The 13804-nt window shown below is 47.0% G+C and overlaps 1 protein-coding gene across 1 annotated transcript; it reads left to right on the forward strand.

The window, feature by feature from the left end:
- Positions 1-9851: 9851 nt before the first annotated feature.
- On the forward strand, positions 9852-13783 carry rga4 (putative Rho-type GTPase-activating protein 4; the record flags this gene model as incomplete). The annotated part of the gene is made up of 6 exons (XM_032035652.1): positions 9852-9929; positions 10003-10033; positions 10211-11521; positions 11591-13399; positions 13453-13586; positions 13640-13783. 6 exons carry the CDS (start codon positions 9852-9854, stop codon positions 13781-13783), a joined length of 3507 nt encoding a protein of 1168 aa, XP_031885421.1.
- Positions 13784-13804: the final 21 nt, after the last annotated feature.

Here is a 13804-nt window from a genome sequence, read left to right on the forward strand (position 1 = left end):
GGGAACAAGGTGCAACGACTACGGCTACGGGGCTACGTTTCATAGCTGGGCTAACAGAGCAGATGTTCATGGACCTGGGTTGAGCAGAGGCTCCTCCGTGTAACAACATCTACGGATATAACAACTGTGAGAAGAAGCACGTGAACCAGCACGGCAGTTGGAAGCCTGTGTGCATCTGGCTGCGCATCGGAGAATAATCACGGCATGTCGGCCGGGGCGGGCGGACGCCGGCATCGCCTGCTGTCCTGAATCTGAAGTTGTGTGTTCGGGAGGGCGGCCGCGTACACGACGGCCGTCACTGATTCCGGCTATCGGGTCCTCAGCTCGCAGTCCGACCCCGCGCTGTAAGCGAAGATGCTCGCTCTGCTACTTATTAACCGTGATGAGTTCCGAGTGCTTGGAATGCCACCTTGCGCATGGGCACTCTCCTTTCCTCTGGGTCCCGTTGCTGCGAGGCCCATCCTAGTATCATTGATCTGGCGTTTGCCACGTTCCATTATATCCGTCCAGTGGGAATGGATGAATGGGAAGAGGCATGTAGGTGTGTGTGTGTGTGTGTGCTTTGTCAGCATGCCATGTTAATGCGATGATGGATAGTGCGATGATGGATGGCGCGAGGCAGTTCATGGGGACGGATTTGATCAGCAATCTGATTGCCCAGGAAAGGCGATTGAGAAGACAGGGAGGTGTCGTGGCAGGGTGAAGGCTGTGACTTCGCAAGGAGAATACACGTGTGTATGCGCGACACCGAGGATTATGTGGTCTTCCGCAGCGTCCCATTCACGTTGGATGTGGGCGAGTTGGTTGACCGTCGAGAATAGGGGGGAATATCCGGCGGGTCCGTAAGGTACCCAAAGCCTGTCAACGTCCAGATGCTGGTATTTGGAGATGGCGGGCATCCAACATCGAACGACTTGGCCTGCGTTTGTGGGTTTGTCAAAGTCGACTTGAACGGTGGAAACGGTCCCGGAATCGACAGTCCAAATTGGAAGGTTGCAGTCAACCAGTTGGGGAGACGTTGATAGCATAGTATTGGGATCTAACAACCTTCCACCCCAATTCTTGCCAGCCAACAACTTTACCGGACAGGGCTTCTTTAGCGAGCGCATCAGTGGGCTTTAATTCCCCGTTCGACACCTAGCTCCAGCCGCCTGCCGTGCACTGCGGTCTTGTTCAAGTCGTCGGGAGATCGCGCTCAAGTCTGTCTGTCTGTCACTGCCATCGTGATTAGCAGCAAACACAGACCCAAACGGCGCGCAGGTTTGTCTTGTGCCGCGCCATGCGACGGCATTAAACGGGAGCTGCTTGGCGAGGCACATCTGAGCTGTCAGTCAAGTTTGACGTGGCACGGTGGTTCTCATAGTAGATTCTCTGAGTTCCAACCGACGTGGGCTCCCTGCCTCGCTTGCTGTGCTGCTTGTAGGGATTCAGGGAATGGCAGGAGGCGCTCTATTTAGCACCCCTGTGTCGCCTATTTAGCACTAACTTAAGCCTTTTTCGGTAAGTTATTACGTTAATACTATATTATATATAGCGAAGTGAATCTCTAGCTTTATAAGCTACTAAAAGATTTATTATACATAGTAATATATAGTTTTATAAAATATAAAGTAAAAATTTATATATTAATATATTAACTTAACGTTAAAGTTATTTATACTATTTATACTACTTATACTATTTATACTATTACTTATATTACTACTTTAGTTAACTTAAAAACTATTTAAATTACTACTAATTAGAAAGAAATAATAGAAACTTAAAATAAAACTGTTAACACATGTATAAGCGTATTCAGGGGCGTGGTATATACGCCTATATAGTATAGGGTTATAGATGGGCTTATGTTATGATGAAATGTAATAATCCTAAGCATTTATAGGCATTTAATCATATCGAGAATAATAAAGGAATTGATGCATTGTGATTACTCTTATTGTTGTTGGCAGGTTGCATCCTCTAGTAGGGAAAAGTGAGGGGAAAGATAACCTGAAATGTAACCTACTAAACTGCTAATTACATAAGGTGCTTACGTAACTATACGTATTACATAATCACTATTATAGTTATAAGTTGTAATAAATAGGGTATTTTTATATAAGGTTTTATACCTTAAATGTTATTAGTTTATTTTATATAGAATATTAAAGTAAGTTAAGCGTTATTATTATTCTTATATTATTATTATTATTATTATTATTATAAAAGAATGTTATATGTTAACAAAATTCACTAATTATAGAAAAACTATTAAAAAGCTAAAAAGTTAAATAATAATCTTAAAGTAATAAAAGCTATTAAGGAAATAATATACTTAAACTTAAAAAAGACTAAAAAAGAAGAAAGTATTTCTAATTTAAGAAATAAATAACTTTAATATAAAATTAAATATTAAAAATAATAATAAAAAATTAAACTAGTTAAGAATAATTCCAATTAAAATATAATATAAATAAGCTTTCTATAATATTAATAATTAGAATAAATAAAAATACTTTTATTAATACTTTAATAGATTATAGTTATAATTGTTAACATATAACATTCTTTTATAATAATAATAATAATAATAATAATATAAGAATAATAATAACGCTTAACTTACTTCAATATTCTATATAAAATAAACTAATAACATTTAAGGTATAAAACCTTATACAAAAATACCCTATTTATTACAACTTATAACTATAATAGTGATTATGTAATACGTATAGTTACGTAAGCACCTTATGTAATTAGCAGTTTAGTAGGTTACATTTCAGGTTATCTTTCCCCTCACTTTTCCCTACTAGAGGATGCAACCTGCCAACAACAATAAGAGTAATCACAATGCATCAATTCCTTTATTATTCTCGATATGATTAAATGCCTATAAATGCTTAGGATTATTACATTTCATCATAACATAAGCCCATCTATAACCCTATACTATATAGGCGTATATACCACGCCCCTGAATACGCTTATACCTGTGTTAACAAATTTAGTTATACTTAGAATAATAATATATTTTTATTAAAGTTTTTATTTATTTTTTCATATAAAATATAAATTAACTCTATCATCTTAATATCTCTGTTTATATTTATTTTAAGAAGTAATAACTTTACTTTAAAAGTTATAAATTAATATAAAATATTATAACTAAATATAATATAATCTTTTTAGTTTTCATATAATATTCTATATAAAGCTTATATACTTGATACACTTATAAAAAGTTAAGTAGTTAATTAGATAATTAAAAAGCTTATATAATAATACTTTATATAAGTAATTAATTTAGATATTATTTAGTTAAGTTATACTACTTATTTCTATAATAATATATTTAAAATAAGGGAAAAATAAAATAAAAGCTTTATTATATTTTATCTTAAGTTTTAATAACTTTCTAAAAACTTTACTCTTTATATTTAAGTTACTATAAGTATAATTTAAATATCCTAAAAGAATATTTAGTTTAAATAAGCTATTACTACTTCTTAAACTATAAAAAGCTATAACTACTAATTATACTTTAAGTTTTAAGTAGAAGTTAATTAAATATTATATCTTATAGTTATTTAAGTAAAAAGTTTAATCTATTTTAATCTTATTATAGTTATCTTTATTCTACTTAAGTTTTTATATAAATATCTAAATAGTTAAGAAGAAGCTATATTTCTAATAATATAACTACTACTATATATTATATATATCTTTTAGCTATATATATTTAATACCTATTTCTTTATTTCTTTATATTATAATATCTTATGCTATTAATTTATTTAACTTTGAAAAAGCTTTAATATATAATATTTTTACTTCTTTACTACTAGCTATTTCAATAATAGCTATCTTATAAAACGTTTAATTTTATATTTTGAACCTTTTAAGAATAAATAGATAGTTATATTAATTATTAAGTATAGTTACTACTTACTTATTAAGAACTAATAAAAGTTATATTAATTACTTATTATTAGTTTTATTAGTTTTTAAATCTTATTATATTACTATAGATTTGTTTAAGTATTTTCTATAATTATAATTAAGCTTTTATTAAACCTTCTTACTATATATATTTAAATATAGCTAAGCTTTAATTATATTATACTTATAAGTTTTTAATATTAATATACTACTTTAATAAAGTTATTAAGACATTATACTTTAAGATTTATAGTTATAATATAATAGTAATATAAAAATAGATAATTTTAATAAAAATACTAATACTATAGTATTTAGAATATATATAGAGAGTTAACTATTAATAAAATAATAAATTTATATATTTTAAATAAACTACTAATATTTATATAACTATTATGTAATATATCTAGTATAAGGATAGTTTAGGTAGCTATAATGTAGTAAGCACTTTTTATAGCTATAACACCTATAAACTACTGAAAAAGGCTTAAGTTAGTGCTAAATAGGGGATATAGGGGTGCTAAATAGAGCGCCTCAATAGCAGAGAGCTCAGGAGCAAATCTGTTCAATTCATATTAAACAGCGTTTCCCAGGCTCTCCCAGGGCCCCCCAAGGCCAGAAAAGGAAGGCTATGATTAGAGCGTCAGATTCAGGAGGCATTTGGGTTTCAAAAACCCCAAGTACCGGAGCAGAGTGCAGTATTTGGCGGTGATCAACGTCGTCCGACAATTAAGCTGAGTAGCAAGCTTCAAGTCTGTGTGTTGTGTAACCGTGAGGTAGCCGTGCTATCGCAAGCATGCCCAGAACGGCCTGAGTATGTACTCGTAGGGCGTTGCCGTGAACGCCGTGACGCCCTCACTTCTGCAGCCGGCGCAGGACCTGGAGGGCGTCAACAAGCCATCTTGCGGTACGAATGCAGTGTAATCTGTACAGGATTCCTGTTGTGTCAGTACGACTGAAAGGAGCAGGTCCAGGATCTTGCCGTAGTCGGGAAGAGAGGGCCCGAAATCGAGCAGCGGTATCCCGACTATGTCCACCCGCACGATGAGCGTTTTGTTGTTGTCGTTGGCGGTTGGCAGGTTCAATAGTTGAAGACAAACGAGGATGGAACCGACAAAGCAACAGCAGAACGTAGCAGGCAAGCAAGACCTGCAGGATCGAATCTTGCTGATCTCGATAAGAGTTCGCAGAGTTGCCAGCCTGAGGCGCTGACGGAGTCGCCAGGGTAAGCTGCAGGGCTGTTGAGAGCGAGGCCGTTCTTGGGCCGTGAAAGTCGAATGCGAGCCAGGAAGTCCCGTCCAGAAAGACGATGAGCGGGATGGAGTTGCGACCCACCTGGCAGCCCGATGGCCCGAGATTGGGCTCGACCAGGTCAGACGAGAAATCAAGGGTTGAAACTTGAAGACACCATCTGTGAGCATGTGTACCTTAAGATATCATGACGACCGCCACTAGCGCAATCCACCAAAGGCGGCACGGCTCAATAGGTACAGTAGGTACAGTAGCAGTAGCGCTGGGTGCAAATAAGATGCAAACTGCAGTCGTCGTCGACGACCTTGTTGCTGTTGGGCGGCAGTCGAGGGCCGCAGGATCGACCACATGGATCGTGACGAGTAGCTTCAGGGTGCGAAGTCTACGAATACTGCGTACTTCGTATACCTCCCCAAGGATTCTAAATGTTAGCGTATTACTTCTGCTTCGGTAGAAAAGCTAACTAGCTAGAAGTTTTGGGGCATGTTACGACCATAGAAATTTAGGTGAGGGAGATATCGAAATACCCGATTTTCGAAGCCGTTTTTCTGGACCTTTTCTCCAGAAAAGAGATATTGTAGAATCGCCCCATAGGTCACCTTCTAATTCCCTAGAGAGACCTCTGCAAATCATGAGAATCACACCAAAGGAGGCTAGTATGGGACGACGCTAACATTTAGAATCCTTGGGGAGGTATACGTGCTGTCTGACTGATGAGGATATGCCCGAACTTCGAAGCTGTCCGACTCCCGGTGGCGCTGTAGCGGGGGGCCGTTTAGCTGAAACGTAGCTGGGTGGGGATTTCGGGACTTCAAGTCGTATTTTCATTTAGATGAGGTGGCCGAGTACGTACCTCGCTCCAAGTGCCTTGCTCCAAGTGCCAACCAAGCCTTCTCCCCTCGTCTCGTCTTGTCCGTCCTCTCCAGACGGCGCCTTCAGATTTGCAGACTTTACGCTTTATTAGACTTCAGACTTCTTTGCGTGAGACGTTTGCTCGATTGATGACAATCAGCCCGACAAAGCGTGATGGTGCCACCCAAGTCAGGACAAGTCAAGTCAAGTCAAGTCATTCGCTCAGGGGCAAGGCTTTCGTTCACCGCCAGAAGGCTACAATGCACCTACCTACCTGTCCCTTACCCTAACCCGTTCCTCCGCGTCGCGAACACTACGTAGACTGACTGTGGTTCTAGTGTGAGCTGCGGCTGCACGAACTGCAGGGTGCTGGGCGAGCCCTGCTGCAGGCTGTTGGGGTCGGTGGAAGCTTGGCCGCTGATCAAAGGGCCAGACCAACACCATTTGGAGAGCACTGAGGAATCACCTCCTTCATCTGTCTTGAGGACAATGGAAACGCTTGTTCAACAAAGATCGAGCCACAGCCGTCTCGACAGCAAAACCCCCCGGGGCCCGAACAAACTACCTGACGCCTATTCGTACAGTAATGTACTTACCCCAGGCCCGCAAACCTCGATACCACCTGACGTGACAGCCACAGCCCGAGCTACGGAAACCAGAAACGACTTGGTTTCAACCGTCGCGTGTCGTGTCAATCAGCCCGCCCGCACCTCTCGTCGTCTGATACTTTTCGCCCTATGACTTGGTCCACAATCGCCATGCAGCATGCTTTGTTTGCTCGCGTCGTCTTTTAACAGTCAGCCTGCGCGCACTGCAGCTCGGGATCAGCCAAGGACCAGCCTTCAGAGGATTGAGGAAGTCGCACGGCGAATTGAAGCCGATCCCGTTGGCTGCTATTATTAAGCATCCCGTCCCCCAAACACCCTCAATCATCTGCAACCCCTTCTGCAACTTCAACTTCTTTGCTGGCCCGGGCGCCACTTTCCGTTAAGTTGGCTGTAACCGCCACACGGCTCGCTTGATGGCCTCACTGGCTTTCCTAGGTAAGCTTCGATCTTGCCTCAGCTAGGCCTGCAGCTATGCCGCCAAAGACCAGTTCGTTGGCCGCCGTCCGGGCACATTACGACACCAGGAGCACAAGCCTCTGAGGAGGGGCAACCAAGAAGACACAAAGAAAAGAAAACCCCAAGATGCAGACAAAAGCAACGAAATGCCCCAAACAGTCGTTGCAAGCGCAACGGCCCTTTCATTACCGTTGATCCCGTTCCGCCTACCTAGCAACGATTCTCGAGTGTCGAGAAAACCAAGCCCAAGACGGGATAGGTCTGGCGATCAGTGTTGGCTAGTTGCACAAGTCCAAGCAGCTGCCGCTGGCTGGGGGGAAAGATGGGCGTTGAGTTGTGGCTTCTTTTGAATTGCTGCAGGCGAGCACCTCAACCTCAGTACGCAGCAGGTATGCAGATGCAATGCAGAGCTCCAGTTGCTGTGCATGCCAGCTGGATGCATTTGCTTCCGCCATACCTATCCTTACATCGGTTGTTGTGTGTCTGTAGAATAATTAAACATGAGTGCCCACAGACATATCGAAGTGCAAGCTCAAAAAAAAAAAAAAAAAAAAAAAAAAAAAAAAAAAAAAAAAGGAAGGGGCCGTCAGGCTGGAAATTCAAGACGCTTGCAATACGAATTGCAATTTCAACCTCATGCGTGGAATTCGCTGGAGGTGGAGAGGACTGTGCTGTGCAAGCGCTGTACCACAAGCAGGGGTAGCAAGTACCTCACATTCACAGCCCTTCAACTATCCCCCAATACCCACCCAACACAATAAGCCGAGCTAGCCAGTGAAGAAGCTGAGGTGCCTGGCTGGAACAGAAGGCGTCCTTCTCTCCGCAAGTCTGGTCAGAGGGGAGGGGAGGAGAAAGAAAAGGGGATCGAGGGGTTCCACCGGTCGTGCCACACTCCCGACTCTGGGGCGGCTTCACCTTCAACTTCTCCTCCTCCTGTCCTGTGCGTTATATGACTGTCATTTTATCTCCTCCGTGGGCAGAAGGGGGGGGGATAATGAACAGACGAGAGGCAGAAGAAGTTTACATACTTTTGGAGGAAGAGGAGGAGGAGGAGGAGGCAGAGGAGGGATTTGTTCTGCGTCTGCAAGACAGTGCAACCAAGTCACTCTTCCCATGCGGCAAGGTCGCCTGCTGCAGTGCACACCGCCAGGAGATACATGAAGCCTCTGCAGTGCCTGTGCAGAAGTACATGCGCCTTGGAGACTCGATACCTTGGCCGGTATTTTGTCGGCGCCCTGCATGCCAGATTCCCACACAAGCCACCAACATCAATCCAACAACGTACTGCGTAATTCAGGGTCAGGTACGGTAAGGTAAGGTAAGGTACCTACCTACCTTGGAGAGACAGAACCTTACCTCCGGGACTCCAAAGTAGGGCCAACCTGGGAGACAGCGGTACCGCTGTCTGGCTGCCGTCGACCTCCCACTCCCCCTCCCGCCCCGTCCCCCCTCCCCTCCGTACCGCACCGCCCCGACCGAAGGACTCCAGAAGTCCTCCTGTCAGACTGCTGCTCTTTCCACCTCCCGTCACCCGGCTCGCAATCCCCCAAAATCCACAATCGGTCTCACTCTCTCCTCCCCCCAAACCCCCAAGAACCCCCAAACTACTGTCCAAATACACGCACATACAAGTGTCCTCTCCCCCCCCCCCAAATTCCACGTCAAGCGCCACCTTCCCACCTCTTCCCCTAAAGCCGTCCTCCGGCTTGCATCGAAGGCAGCGACGGCTTCCTCCTCCTTGTCCTTTGCACTAACATCCCGTCTTCCACATCACCTTCCGTCACTAACGCAAGGCCCGCGCGTATCCACACCCTGCCTCATTAGAGCACTCATTCACTCACTTGTACCTCCTTACGGGCCTGGACAGCCCCCCTGAACCTGTCCAAGGCACCCGTGCCTCTCTGATCCCTACGTGGTCCCTCCTCTCCTCGTCCTCTCTTCTGCTAAGCTGGTACCACCTGGCCAAGCCCTGGCTTGCCATAGTCAACATAGTCTCGCCCGTCCTCCACGTCGGCCGTCGCACCTCTCCATCGTCCCGACGATTCGAGGGCCTAGGTCCTGATCAAAATCTCCAATTTCACGCTTTCGTGTCAGCTTCAGCTATTGTGGTTTTCTCCTTCTGCTTCTTCTTCTTCTTCTTGGTCTTGGTCTTGGTCTTGGTCTTGGTCTTGGTCTTGCCTCGTCTGCCAGACCAGGAGGTCAGCCGCCAGCTACTTCGTAGAGCAGCTCACCTTACCCTGACTTTGATCGACCGCCCGACGCCGCCCTTTTTCGCCCCCCTTCAGAGGCACCGAGCCCTCGAGTATCCGTACCGCAAGTCCATTTTCGAAGTTTCCCCCCTTCGACGAATTACCTCAACCCGCCCAACCAAAAGTCGTACGAACCTACGCTACCTCGACGGTACCTCTCACCCCAAAGCTGCCACGCACCGCCACCGCTGCCCTGGTTCCATCTCCTGCTTTTCATCCCTCTGTGTGGGCTGGCTACCATCGCGACCCCGAGCACATCACCGAGCGCCATCCATTCGACGCTATTCTCCCGACGTATACGCCTCCTTCTGTCGAGCTCCTGGCACGAGCCGCACAGCCTGCCGACCCCTTCCCTCTTCGTCGTCCCATGATACGACTTTTCTCGGTCGATCATTTGCTCACCGACCATCCTGCTGCCGACGCAACGTTCATGATCCTTGACAAATCCCATCCCATCTGTTAGAAATTTGTCGTGACGACGTCCCGTTACGAGGACGAATTGCCCGTCATGGCTGCCGTCATGGAGGACTACTTGGAGAGCCCCATGGACGCTGACGACGTCTTCCCTTGCAAAGGCTGCGGAGAGGTATGATGGCCCACCCCCGTTAACTTCTGCCCGTCTGCGAGCACGTACTGATGGCGGTGCCCTACCCGACTAGATCCTAGAAGAGGGCAAAGCGTTCGAACTTGGTATGTCTGCTCAGCTGCTTCTTTTCCCCCTCGCCTTCCTCTACCTGCCCTACTCAGTTGCATGCTGTCCGCTCGGCGTCGTCTACTGTCTTGCGAATATCGCTGTGCTATCCCCCATGGCCATGTCACCGGCAGTCTCCAAGTTCAACAATGCTAATGAGTCTCCTCCCGATGCAGCCGGCAACCGATGGCATCTCAACTGCTTCCGCTGCAATACCTGCGGCACTCTCCTCGACTCCGACGCGAACCTCCTCCTGCTCGGCGATGGGTCGCTCATCTGCAACAACTGCACATACAGCTGCAGTGCTTGCGGAAACAAGATCGAAGACCTCGCCATCCTCACTGGTGACCAAGCGTTCTGCGCGACGTGCTTCCGGTGTCGCAACTGTAAGAGAAAGATTGAGAACCTGCGATACGCGCGAACCTCCCAGGGGATCTTCTGCATGAGCTGCCACGAGTCGCTCATGGCAAGACGAAGGAAAAAATCAAAAGCAGCAGCCCAGGCCAAGTCGCGGGAGAAGGACGGGTCTCCTATGATAACCGACAAGTCCTTGCCCGCCCTTCCGCCCAATGCCATACCTCCAAATGCCTTTTCCGACACTCGAGTCGACCCTGATTCTGATACACCGACTGAATTATCACCTCGACCCCGCCCCGCCTACAGCAGAAACGATTCGTCGTCCAAGAACAGCAGCCGACCATCGCGCTCCCCTGAGCGCCCTTCAGAAAATGCTAAGGACGGGCTGTCTTTGCCCCCATCCAACTACCGCAACAATCGCAATTCGACAATCGTTGCCCCAAACAATCACGCCGGCGACACCAACGGTGGCGATGACGGCTTTTTCATCCCGGTGGCTCTGGATCCGTCACCGATTTCGAATACTGCCCCACGTTCGACGTCGGAAAACTTGCCAGGCGCTTCCAAGAAAGACAAGGATTATTTCAACAGCGTGCCTCGAGCTAGCACCGACAAAAAGAACGATTCCTCGGCTTCAACGCCGCACATTGCTTTCCAAGAGAAGGGTCGTCAGACTTCATCCGACTACGAGTCAGGATCGGTCAAGCTGCCGCTGCGCAAAACATCCAAGTCGTCGAGAGACCCTCGCGCATCAGTCAGCAACGACGAGAGGACACAAAAGGTGACCGCCGGCAAGCTGTCGCCATCTATCGATGAGTTCAAGTTGCAGGATGCGCCCAAGAGTAAGAAGTTGATCAGTCCAAGAAGCGCATCGCATTCCGCCGCCATGACCCCTGAAAGCGGAAGTGCCAAGAGCAGTGACGGTGTTCTGCGCAAAGACAAGGAGCCATTCCCGAGCTTGCCTTCGTCTGATTCTCCTCCTCGCATGGGTAACGGAACCCCGAGATCGTCCCAGGACTCGAGACAGCGAGATGAAGGCGATGTGCGACCCTCCATGGATTCCATCTCTTCATCTCGAACAGACGTGACGGCCAAGTCCATCACCAGAAAGGAATTGCCCACCCGCAACGGTATGCTCTCGAACCCATGTTTTATATCGATGCAGGACGCACTGACTCTAACTTTTTCTCTCTCTACAGCTAACGGCAAGACCGTCGGCCCTGCTGGGCGACCCAACACATATGATGAGACAAGCTCATCGGGACTTTCCGCTGCCGCGCGCCCGAATATGACTGAGCACAAGCTCAGCGACACCTACATGCAGCCCCGAGCACCCCCGCAACCGCCTGGAGCTCCCGCGAAAACACCCAAACCTCCCGCAAAGGATCAGGCGAATGCGTCAAGCGAAGAAAAGATTTCGCCCAAGCTACCGAGATGGAGTGCAGGTGGCGACTTCAGTATGGACGAGGACATGGCTAGGATCCTGGGCACTGACGAAGGTTCTTCATCGATACTTCGTCGTGTGTCAAACGCCGTTCGTCATGGTCGCACCAACAGCACCGAATCCAATCACCCTCAAATGCCTCAGCACCCTCACAGAGTTACTGGCCACACAAGGAGTATTAGCGAGACCACCCGTGGTACACCATCCCCTCGCTGGCCAAAGACGCCCATCGCCGAGGATCCATCGAACCACGAGATAATCAGCAGTCCCATCTCGCTTCACTCAAGCGACGATCCAGCTCTGCTTAAGCGGCAGCTGCGAAACTCGGAAAACCGCGTGGCCGAGCTTGAGAGACAGTTCACATCTGAGAAGGACCTGAAGCGACTGAACAAGACCCTAATCGAGAAGCGCAAGACCGTCTCGGTATTGGACACCCAGACTGAGATTATGATCAGGCAGTTGGAGGTACTGGCTGGATACGTCGAACGTGCGAAGGAAACGAAGAAGCCTGTGGATCCCCGCGATCTCGAGGACTCCGCGATCAAAGAGTTCGTGCAGAAGCTTGATAAGGTCAAGCAGACTATGAGCGCCGCTATCGAGCAGCTTCACGCCGAGCGTGACGAGTTGATCGACGAAAAGAACCAGGCTATCGCCGACAGAGATCGTGCTCTGCTCGAGTTTGAGCAGCTTTCGTCCAAGAACGCCCAGCTCGCCGACATGAATAACGATCTCACCCACCAGATCCAAGAACGCTTCAAGTCTCAAATCGGGGGCGAACTCAAGTCACCCAACGGTCTAGGCATCTACAGTCAAAGCAAGGTGTTCTCTTCATCTAATTTGAATTTGGCGGACTCTGCCAGCATGACCACTACACTTGTCCACGAGACAGAGGAGCCTGTTGTGGAAGCCAGGCCAACCGTTGTTGATATTCGCAAGGGCCAGGTCAAGAAGTTCAACTGGAAAAAGGGAGGCAAGAGCATGGCGCAGAACGTGGCCAAGGGTGTCAACCGAGCCGTCGTCGCATTCCAGAATGATCGTGAGCGTGGCATACACCAGCCAGGGCTTACAGGCGACAATATCGGCTTGCCATACAACATGACTGTATCTCAAGTCGAAGCTCCGAGTACTCAGCTTCCGAACAACGCCCAGAAAGGTGCACCTTCGCAACAAAGCTTTGGTTTCTTCGGAAAGAAGGCTGCCGGCAAGTCGATGTCTACAACAAATGTGGCAACACCCGCAATTGCCGAGGCACCTTCTACTTTGTTCGGCTCTGACCTTGTTGAGAGAGCCGACTTCGAGCGCCGCACAATTCCCAGCGTTGTCACTCGTTGTATCGAGGAGGTAGAGCTCCGTGGTATGGACATTGAGGGTATCTATCGAAAGACGGGTGGCAACTCTCAGGTGAAGATGATTCAGGAAGGGTTTGACAAGAGCGAGGATTACGACATCTCGGACCCCGGCCTCGATATCACGGCAGTGACGAGTGTGTTGAAGCAATACTTCAGGAAGCTTCCAATCCCGCTGTTGACGTTTGATATCTACGACAGGGTGCTTGAGTCCAATGGTAAGTTTGTTCCCGAAGCAAATCGACCCCAAGTACTGACAATCTCTTCTCAGCCATCACGGATAAGACTGAGCGCTGCGATCACCTTCGCAACGTGTTCGGTTCCATGCCTGAGCGTCACCGCGACTGCCTTGAGTTCCTCATGTTTCATCTTGCGCGGGTGGCTCAAAGAGAGCCCGAGAATTTGGTTTGTCTTCTTCACAATGGCTTAGTGCGTGGTGTAGCTAACCGGCGGCTTAGATGTCTCCCAAAAACCTGGCGGTTGTGTTCGCTCCGACAATCATGAGAGACACCAGCCTTGAGCGAGAGATGACAGACATGCACGCCAAGAACTTGGCTGTGCAGTTCGTCATTGAGAACACCCATGCCATCTTCATCGATTAAACAGTTGGCCTTGGATGGACT

The sequence above is a fragment of the Colletotrichum fructicola genome, assembly GCF_000319635.2.
Source record: "Colletotrichum fructicola Nara gc5 chromosome Unknown KSG_Nara_v1_contig03, whole genome shotgun sequence".
Taxonomy (NCBI): Eukaryota; Fungi; Ascomycota; class Sordariomycetes; order Glomerellales; family Glomerellaceae; genus Colletotrichum; species Colletotrichum fructicola.